The sequence below is a fragment of the Cebus imitator genome, unplaced genomic scaffold (assembly GCF_001604975.1).
Source record: "Cebus imitator isolate Cc_AM_T3 unplaced genomic scaffold, Cebus_imitator-1.0 Scaffold241, whole genome shotgun sequence".
Classification (NCBI taxonomy): domain Eukaryota; kingdom Metazoa; phylum Chordata; class Mammalia; order Primates; family Cebidae; genus Cebus; species Cebus imitator.
The window spans coordinates 276,989-287,912 of NW_016107556.1; the positions used below are offsets into that span (position 1 = coordinate 276,989).

Below are 10,924 nucleotides of genomic sequence, written 5' to 3' on the forward strand. Positions count from 1 at the left end.
ACTCTTGTTGCCCAGGCTGGAGTGCAATGGCATGACCTTGGCTCACTACAACCTCCGCCTTCTGGGTTCAAGCGTTTCTCCTGCCTCAGCCTCCCAAGTAGCTGGGATTACAGGCGCACACCACCACATCCTAATTTTTGGTACTTTTAGTAGAGATGTGTTTTCACCATGTTGGCCAGGCTGGTCTAAACTCCTGACCTCAGGTGATCTTCCCACCTCGACCTCCCAAAATGCTGGGATTAGAGGCAAGAGCCACCACGCCCGGCCTCTTGTTGTCCTTTAACTCTTATCTTTCCTTTCCTTTTCTCATGTTTCCTATCCTCTCACTTCCTCCTATCTGGTCTTCACATTGTACTTTTATCCACACCCCTATATCTTTCTTTTTCTCTTCACTCCCCAGCTATATTCATCACCTGCTCTATTTTATGATGCAGTTTTCTTTTTACTCATTCATTATTGAATCTTCTTTTCTTGCCAGTCCTGCTTCTATCTTCAGCTGGCCATTGTGCTTAAATGAGCATGTCAGTGTGTGTGTGCGCGCGCGCGCGCGCGTGTGTGTGTGTGTGTGTGTGTGTGTGGTGTTGGAGGAGGGCAGGTAGGAAAGAAGAGACAATAGTTGGTGTTTATTACAACTTCATGTTTTCCTATTTCAATAATTTGAGCATCCACCGTTAAGATGCCTCCCCTCCTCTCTGCCTATCATCATGTTCCCAGCTCTGATACACACTCTTTTAAAATGGCATTTAATTTAGTGAACAGGAGCTAGAGACAGTAAATGGAAGGCATCACATCAGAGCACTTAGTAAAATAAACTGGACTAAGAGAAAGCAGTTTACTACATATGCCCTTGGTGATGGTGATTCCTCAGAATAAAGTAAAAAGGATAGGCAAGAAAGAACAAGAGTACAGGCTGAATTGGACTTGGTGCAACACAGAAGAGGCAAACCCATCACATTCCAGTTACCAATCTAGAACTAGTGAACTTAAAGGAACTGCCCCAAGCCAAGAAATATCCCATGGTTGATGGCTGAACACATTAGTGCATGGAGGATAAACATTATAAACAAGGAGTCATTTTCCATCTCATTATTTTAATCATTTTGTTAAAAAATCTGAAATGTGTACATAAATACTTGATTTGTTAAAATAATGTGTAGCATAGAAATCCCTGAGACACATTCAAAAATGATTTGACATGTATTCAGTGCAAGGATTCACCAAACTACCAAGGGCTGGGCTCCTTTCCCTGATATCAGAGGCATATAATGCTTTAAAATATATATAGTATATTATATATGTAATTTACATCTTTAAAGCTAAATCAGATTGTCTGATTCCTGGTTTTCTACCAGTTTACTTGTCAGTTCCAGACTGTAAGGAAGCCACATTGGAAAGCACATTAGCACTTTCAACCCTGGGGTGCCAGTTAGTAGAATGATAGCAAGTGGAACGGGGAGGTGATTTTGTCTAATCACCTCATTTTGCAGTTCATGTGACAGAGGCTCAATGGGGTTGTGATTTGTACAAGCATGGCTGGTTCTGCCACTGCTAATGTAATCTTACACAAATCCTTCAGTGGTCCTGGACCTTGGCTCCTTCCTCAGGAAAATGGACTGATGATAATCACAGTGAATATTTTCCAGGTACTTCCTACAAGCCAGGCACTATCCTGAGTACTTTAAATGTCTAATCTGTTGTCTCAACACCTCCATAAATTATATATGCAAAGCTTGAAATAGTTACTCTCTGGAAAACTGTTTGCCAATCCCCAGTATAGATCCTTGAAAATTTAGAACATCTTATAATCATATAGCACTTTACGATATACAAAGCACCTTGGCATATATCATCACATTTAATCCTTGTTTTGTAGGGAGATGGGCAATCATGCATTATAAAGAGAAAGTTAAAACTCAAAAGAGTTTAAGTAACTTGCTTCATCAAGGCCACAGGGGCAGAAAATTGTAGAGTCACATACCCAGGTTCTGATTCCAAACTGCAAGCTCTTTACATGAAACCACCCTGTGTCCCCTAAATTACTGCTAGGGAAAGACTTGGAAACTGGAAAGAACCTGTGAATACTGAAAGAAAGTCAGACTTTCTTCTGATACAAATGTCATTCCAGATGCATTTATGTAATTAAAGTCATCAAGCACTAAAAATACTAAATTTGTAATAAATTTAAGGGAAAAGCCTTAAAGGAGGACATGACAATCATAGGAAAGGCATTTTGAAATACATACAGTGCATTGATATGCATTTTTCTTAAGGTATGTTAGAGCTGAACCTACTCAATTTAGTATATGTAAAATAAAATGAGCAATTGCCACATTTATCTTGCTCTCTGATGAGATTAGTGTTGAAAAATTGTTCCATATTAACAACTTGTATGTGAATAAAAATGCAATGGCCAGGCACAGTGGCTCATACCTGTCATCCTAGCACTTAAGGAGGCTGAGGTGGGTGGATCATGAGGTCAGGAGTTCAGAACAAGCCTGCCCAAAATGGTGAAACCCCATCTGTACTAAAAATACAAAAAATTGGCCGGGCGTGGTGGCAGATGCATGTAGTCCCAGCTGCTCAGGAGGCTGAGAAATGAGAATCACTTGAACCCAATAGTCAGAGGTTGCAGTAAGCCAAGATCACGACACTGCATTCCAACAGGGGGAACAGTGTAAGACTCCATCTCAAAAACAAACAAACAAACAAATGCAATTATACCTTCCTCATGCTAAATATTCCATAAATATATGGTTAGTTTTAAATGGACTTAATACTAAAAAATTGGTAAAATAATAGATACTAATTTAACTATAAAGCTTTACCAAAACAAAACAAAAAAAAATTATTTTCAAAGAAAGCTTAGGTTCTTCTTCTAGTTTGCAAGTTCAAGCTTAATCTAAATGGTAATCATGATTCCTGAAATATAGCTTAGCTATAGGGACTAATTTGAAATACACAATATGAGGCACCATCCTTTTTATTTCAGATTTATTCTACAAAATACCTTGAGATTTAATTTTAGGCCTATAAATAGAAATGAGGACATCTTGAATCACTGCAAGCAAAGAAGGAAGATATAAAATCAATGATTGGGTGTCTGCTATTTTGGGTACCTTCGTTTACTTCCTGAAATGCTCAAAATGAGCTTGTGAAGTATTTTCCTCAGTCATTTTACAGATGAGGAAGCTGACGCTCAGGGCTACGACTAATTTACCCAATGTCACATAGCTGGCATTCAAATCTAAACTAGGTTATCTTTAATACCTGAACTCTTTCCCACTGCCCCATGTAGAATCCCAGTAACACCAAGATCACTGACTGTTATCTTATAAAAACTCATTTTAAGAATTGAACTTTTATCTTTATTGAGTGGCTGGCACTTTGTAATTGTAATTCTGCCCACACTATAATACTTTAATGAGGACATTTTATCCACAGCTTTTCATTTCTCCTTTCAAGAAGAGAACTGAAGCACCTAGATTTAAGTGAGCTTTTCAAGTATGTCTGCAAAAAAATGTAGAAGTAAAACTTGCTTTATGATTTAGATAATTGCACTAATCAAATACAAACGACTATTTACAGCAGAACTCTGTATAAAACTAGTTAATCTTGACTTTACCCACAATAAGTAGTCACTGAAGGTCCTTATTCTAATAAGTGGAGGAGAAAACTCACATTATTTCAAGCTTTAAGTCAACTAACTTTCTAATATTGATTTATGGCATCATTAAGACTGTCACAGTAATCAATCAGGCCCTGCCAATTGTTTTATCCGTCACCATTTACTTTTTGGAAGTGATAGATTGTAAGAGCCCTAACAAGGAGGACCTTGTCTTGTATAATTCTCTGTCCTCCCTAGGGCCCCAAGCTCAGTATTTGGCACAGAATAGGCACGCAGTGGCACCTGCTGAATATGCTGCTCATTCAGTAACTTGTCAAGTCAATGCATGTATGTTCAAGTTTGATTCCATAGCACAGTCTCAAGGGCACTGGAAATGTGAGGATATGCTATATTACTACATTGACTACAACGGGAACCTGCTGGCATCAGGGAGAAGTGCAGATTTAGCCTTTAACAAGAGACAGAGTAAGTTAATAGTAGGCACTAACGTAGTTCCTAGGATCTAAACATTTAAGAACTGACAGAGATAAACAAAAACTGCCACTTACAAACATCATGAAACTTTTTTTCCTTTTACATGATTCCATAATGTAGTGCAGTACCTTTCACCGTTCTGCAGAGGGTAGTACCAGCAGCCCTGCAGGACTGGCATTCTAGTTTAAATTTCAGGTCCAGTAAAGACATGAAATAAATAATTTTGTGAAAATGACACTGTGGCTTCCTTTTCTTCTGTCTGTAAACAAAGGCTGGTTTTCTGGGAAGAGGGAAGAGGGTTGCTTCTGCTTTATTTTCACATCTGTAATTTTAATATACTTAAAAAAAAATCCAGGGTATAGGAAAACATAAAGACAGAATAAATAAATTAGGAAATGGTTATTCACATTGTAAAGGGATGATTCTCCATAGGGTTTCATTAAATACTGAACTCCCCTAAGTCAATGAATTTGGGACTTGATTTAAACGCAGCTTTTCAGGAATACATTTCTTAGGTAAAGTGAGGTACACCCGTGTATTCATCTTAACTCTCCTCCAAGGACAATCCAGCATTTTGCTTCCATTCACAGGACAGGGGAACAGACAGTACCTGTTAATCAAGTCAGAGGCCCCTCTTGGACTGCCCTCCTCACCCTTCTCAGGAGCCGAGGCTGTGAGGAATCTAAACAACAAAACCCAGCAGCCACAGTCCTTCCACTCGCCACCAACAAGCCTCCTTCTAAAACCAGAGATTTGCTTCACCTTGGTCCGGAAAAATGTGAGTTGGGAACAGTGTGTATGAGATTTAGAGGCTGTACGGGACACAAATACGGCCTGTGGCAGACGAGGAAATTCAGAGAAACCGCTTCAACTGCTTCTTGCAGCTAAGTGATTTCATTTCTGCACTGGTTACAAGGTGAGGAAGAGCCCCCTCCTTTACCCCTAAACAATGATGCCCATCAACAACAAAGGGAGCCCAGCTGCTAGCTCTGCAAAAAATATGGATCTGGGCCCCCATTTCTGTGCTAATATTAATTGGTAAATCGCGTTTTTCCCATAGAGCAAAAAATGGGTGTTTGAAGAACTTAGTCCCATGATTCAGCAGTCAAGACGATGCACATTAGAGGTTCAAAAAGCTGACAACTTGGCCTCCCCTGGGTCACTTCCAGGGGAGGGTGACCTCACCGCTCAAACCAGCTGGCCAAGTTGCGTATGCTTTTGGGCCGGTCCCCAGCCCTCTGCACAGCCTGGCAGACCCGGCACCAAGGCTCGTCCCAGAAGGAGGTGATGTGGACAGCGTAGCTCCGGCGCCAGTGGAAGTAGCGGAGATAGACGGCAGGGTTGCGGTCAAGGAAAAGCAAGTAAGTGGCCAGGGAGGAGGCATTTGGGAAGTCGTCCACGTGGATGAAGGCGCCGCGGGGCATGAAGCGCTCGTAGTTGGCACGGTCTGGGCCCAGCACCACTGGCACCGCCCCGGCGAGCAATGCGTTGCGCCAGAGCTTCTCGGTGATATAATCCAGGTGCTGCGAGTTCTCGAAAGCCAGGTAGAACTTGTAGCGGGCCACTGTGTGCAGGAGCCCGCTTTCGGGCACCGGCTGCCCGGGCCCGCCTCGGCCGAACACGTCCACGGCCACGTGCTGGCTCAGCTGGTGGTAGTAGCGGACCCGGGCCTGGCGCTCGTCCCAGTGGCTCACCACCCAGGCCACCAGCCCCTGTTTCCGGGACAGCGGAGGGGCCAGGCCTGACGGCTGTTCGCCAGGGTGGCTTCTGGGGTGGAGGTAGCCATAAGGCACGAAGACGTCCGAGTCCGCCCGGTAGGAGAGCGTCCAGTTGAAGAGGTTACTTGCCAGGCTTCGCAGCCCCGGGGAGTGCGACGGCGACTCGAAGTTCATCCAAACCCAGCGCTGCCCCGGGGGCCTGGGGCCGGAGGTCGCCAGGGCTTCGGCCGCCGCCGCCGCTGCCGCTGCCTCCTCGTAGTCCAACATGCGCAGCTCCAGCTCCTCCGCAGTGCGCGCCTGGACGCCCCAGGGCGGGGGCCAGTCGGGGGGTCCCTTCACGAGGTCGCGGTGGTGGAAGAGCACGGCCTGAGCTTCTCCATAGGTCGCGCGGTCGGTTAGTAGGCGGCAGCCGCTGATGTTGAAGCGCAGCCGGCAGTCGGGGGGCGGCCTCGCAGCGCCGCCGCGCCTCCCGAAGGGCTCCCACCACAGCAGCACGCCCACCGGCCGCGGAGGGGTAGGCGGCGGCGGCGGCGGGGTCGGTGACGCCCAGGGCAACGGCGGCAGCTGTCCCCAGCAGGCGTAGGTGATCAGCGCGGTGCACGTCAAGCCGGCAGCCACCAGCGCCCAGACGGTCCACGGTAGCCCCCGTCCTCGGCGCCACCCGCGCCGCCCTCCCGCCGCTGCCGCCGCCGCCGGCCAGCCCGACGGCACCCTCATGGCGCGAACAGGCAGAGCTGCCTCCGCTCGCCACGCGTCCGCAGGCGTGGAGAAGCCGCACCGGCTCTCATGCTGCCGCTGCGGCTCCAGCCGTCTCTGCCGCTCGCCGCTGGCCGGGGAGCGGGAGAGGGCGGTCCCGGAATCCAAAGGCCGCGGGCCCAGCCCAGCTCCTCCCGAGTGCTGGGCGGGGCGCGCCGCCAGGGCAAGGTAAGCTGGCCAGGACGCCCAGCTGGGCGCCGCCCATCCCCTCCCGCCACTGGGCCTGGGGCCCGGCCGGCCAGACCAGGCCCGGGGAGCCCACTCCTTCTTCCATCCCGCGCCCGGGGGCACCCGGGCCGCACCCCACAGGCGCCTCATCCGCTACTCTGATCCTATCTCAGCTGAAACGGTCTCCCTCTGGGGCACGCCCACCACCCGGAACTCGCTCACGGTGGCCCAAACCCTCGCTTCCAGAGGGAAGCCCCGGTTCATCCCAGGGAAGGTGCAGGGGGCGCGAGATCTTCCAAAGCCGCGGCAGCGCAGGAACAGGCGCTGGAACAGACGGAAGGCCGACCGGGCGCCGCTGGACGGAGGATCCGCGTCTGCTTCCTGCAGCTGGGCCCAGCCACCAGCCAGCGACGCCCGCCGGAGGGAGGGATTGAGGGAGGGAGGGAGTCCAGAGGCCGCGGGAACGTGCGAGCAGAGGCGCCGCCACAGCGTCTGTGGCCAGGACCTCGTGGTCAGTCGAGACGGGCGGGTTGTGGAGGCAGTCCCCAGCGGCGTGGCCTTCACAGGCTGTGCATTTAGTGAAACTTAAGTTTTCAATGTGAGTGTTCTTAAGAACATTCTCTTTGCCTGCCAGCCCAGTAAAGGATAGAGAACAAAATGTTTTCTTAGCAATCAAAACATGTTGCTTCCTTTGGTCCCCTACCCAATAGGTCTGACTTGCCGGCTCATAGTAGTATTCCTTGTACCAGGTCGTTCAGGACTCATAAACCAAAGATGAAGATGTGCCCCTCGAGGCCCTTGGCGTCAAGGAATTTATTGCTTATTCAGTGAGATGAATGAATGAACATCACTATTAATTTTACCTGGCACTTAAGAAACAATTTCTGCACTGATGAAAATTATGCAAAAGACTTTGGATTATAAAATGATGATGAAGATATTCTAGCACCCAAGTTAAGGATATAAAGACATTATCACACTGGCCTCTTCTGCTTTATTAGTGAGTCGACACTGGAGACATCTACGCCTGCAGTCACTTGAGCAATTTTTTACCGATGGGTTGAATTTAAATTTCTGGGTTTTGGCTCTGGTTTATGATATTCAACTTTTATTCAGGGGATAAATAAATAGATCAGGGGCGGGGCTGCTGACCTAAGGAGAGGAGGTAGTTTTGAGAGAATTTATAGTAGATCACAGCTGTTCATTAGTGGAGTCCCAGCCTAGTGTGTTAAAAGTCACAGGATATTAGGGAGAAATAGATATTGCTGGGAATGGGGCAATCCTGCCAGGTGTTTTTAATATTATGCCTATAGAAAATAAACTTGGATTAGCCATATGAATTTATTGCTAAGAATGTTTTCATTAAAAATCAAGTATAGAGTGTAAAAGCTTCTATAAAAGTGATTTCAGGTGGTGCTGTCTGCAGGGCCGCAGCCTGTTTGGAGGGTGGATGGACGGTGTTAGGTGTTCTGGCTAGGCCCATCAACTTCGTGACATTTCCTCCTAAACGCTAAAACCTTTCATAATGTTTCCGGTTTTTTTTTTTTTTTTTTTTTTTTTTTTTTTTTTTTTTTTTTTTTTTTTTTTTTTTTTTTTTTTTTTTTTGTTTTGTTTTTTGTTGTTGTTGTTGGTTGGTTGGTTTGAAAAGCAGAAGTCAGAAATCAAATATTTTATTTGAAATTAGACATTTCAGTGACTTTTCCACTCTTATTTTTAATTAAAAGAAAAAGCTATAAATACACAAATAATTGGCTTCAACCAAATAAAGGAAAAAGTTATTGGCTTCTCTTTTTATGCAATTCAAGAATCCAGCCGTTTATTCACATTCTTCTCCCACTTAGGTTAAATAAGACATCACAGATAGAGCCTACCATGGTGCCCAGAACACGTCAGGTAGGCATTTGGGAAATATTTTCCTGCTTGATTGCTTCCTTCCCCCACTCCCGATTTTCTCTTAAGCCTCCAAATGTTCTGTATAAGCTATCTTTTTACCTGAAGAATGCCCGAGCTCTGGTGCACATCAGTTTTCTTTGTGTTCAGTTACCTCATTAGGGTTGAGACCACAAAGTGCCCTACTATAATATTCTTAGTTGGTATGAGAGGAGGGGATACTAGGCAGTAAGGTGTGGCTGGATCAATGAAAACCAGTCATCACTTCGCAAACTGCTGAGTGAAGGTCATATTTGGTCATTGTGCATCTCATGTACAAACATTCACAGGGGACTGGATTGTTCTTATTTTAAAAGAACCACTGGTAGGGTAGAGGGGAGGGAAAACGAGGAAAGGAATTATGGGAAAGTAATAAATTTACTCACTCATTTAACAAATTGGGAAACAAATGGAAAACTGTTTCTATCTTCAAAAATCTATGAGAGAAACATAGTGGGGAGGGAAGGGATCATGGAAGACTTTGAGAAGGTGGCTCTTGGAATAATTAGGAATCATTACAATGGAGAGGAAGAGGGCTGTGTTAGTCCCCACAGAGGGAGCAGCACTGCAGAGGCCAGGCAGGGAAGACTGCGGCAGTAGGCAAGGAATTACTAGGGTATAGTTTGGCGAAGGGGATGGGGTTTTATCCTGCAGGCTGTCGGGAAAGTGCTTGGAAGGCTTTAACATAGGAAGGAAGCAATATTATGAGATTTTTATTTTTAAAATGAATTCTTATTTTTATTATGTATGAGGAGGGTATGTGGATGACTTGAGGAAGGCTGCAGAATGCTGGCCGTGTTGGTTAATGTAGGCGCTGGTTAATGAGTGTGTGTTGGTTAAGGAAATTTATCAGACTTTATGCTCACATATGTACTTTTATGGGTAGATACTATGCTTTAGAGAAAAAGTTTCTAAGAAAAAAAATTCATTAGTAAAGAGTGAGTTGGGTAAAAACAGGGTAAGAGTAGGGGTGTGGTGTTCCGTTGGAAAGTTATTGCTGTAATTCAGTTGTAAAATAAAGAGGGCCTGAACTGAGACAGTAGCTGTGAGGATGAGGAAGAAAATTAGAGGAGGATAGATTCAGAGAGATCTAGGAGGGTGGTTCCTTTCTTTAGGAAGCCTTTCTGCTTACCCACAAACATACATCCAAGGTAGTTTACATGGCTCTCCTGTGCTGTCTCATACATGTACTGTTCAGAACATCATAGGGCATTCAGAGATCATGACTGTTTCATTCATAACTCCATCCTGAGCACCCACAACAAAACCAGGCATCTGGTAGTGTTCATCATCTCAATGAATATTTTTTTGAATGAATGAATGCTCTTAATGTATGACTGAAATTATCTGTTGATATCTCTTTCCCCACTACAAAATGAGAAGGCATCTGACAATTTTAGCTATGTGAATGGCTTGCTATGACCTTGAGATGTCCCTAAAGCTTTCAGTGGAAAATATTGTACACGTGTTAATCATAGTCCTGGTGACAGGCATCAGAAATGTATCAAATTAGGCTGTTCTCATTGGCCGAACCTGGAACGAGTGCTCATTCTTGAAGCAATCACAGTAGTCAGGGAATATGTACTCTCTTTAGACTGTCCTCTGGAGCTAGAATCAATCCCATTTTAATAACAGAAGTGGAATAATCTGTTATTCTTGAATAATGGTGCGGAGACATAAGTTACCCAAAAGAAAAAATGAGGTGGTGTTACCTGAAAAAGAGGGAAAGGATGCTGGTTGGGCAAAACATGTCTGCTACCCACGTGGAAGGAGATATTACTATTCTTAAAATGAAGAGTTTGGACTAAATGAACTCTAAATCATCTTAGATTTGGAACATGGAAGAACATTCTATGATTCTTTTACATTTGGTGACAATAAATGATTCTTTGTGTATTTAAAGTCCTCTCCGTTTCCACAGAATATTGCACGGAAAGGACTGGATTTCACTTGCAAGCATGAAGACACGATCAGGAATGGAGAAGAGTCTATGCGCCCTGAGGTTGCAAAAGTAGTGTAGCAGAAAGCTCCACAATTCAAGACTCAATTTATGATGCCGATTGAGCAATCAACTCACAACATGCCAAAAGTAACTTATTCGGTTCCAAAATTTTATATTGGACAGGATTCTTTGGGAGCAAGAACCAGGCCAACTGTGGTTCCTAAAATTCAAACTCATTCCTTATTCTTTCTCAAGGAAACAGTTCATTTGATAATAAGACTATCGTAGTTCATTTTAAAGCCTCTCCCAGTG

General features: G+C 45.0%; 1 protein-coding gene across 1 annotated transcript; it reads right to left on the reverse strand.

Moving 5' to 3' along the window:
- Positions 1–2,673: 2,673 nt before the first annotated feature.
- On the reverse strand, positions 2,674–7,593 carry FUT4 (fucosyltransferase 4). The gene has a single exon (XM_017498395.2). It carries the CDS (start codon positions 6,889–6,891, stop codon positions 5,281–5,283), a length of 1,611 nt encoding a protein of 536 aa, XP_017353884.1. The 5' UTR covers positions 6,892–7,593; the 3' UTR covers positions 2,674–5,280.
- Positions 7,594–10,924: the final 3,331 nt, after the last annotated feature.

Coding starts and splice junctions, on each gene's coding strand:
- FUT4 (XM_017498395.2), bottom strand. CDS start 6,891: ATGAGGCGCCTGTGGGGTGCGGCCCGGGTGCCCCCGGGCGCGGGATGG.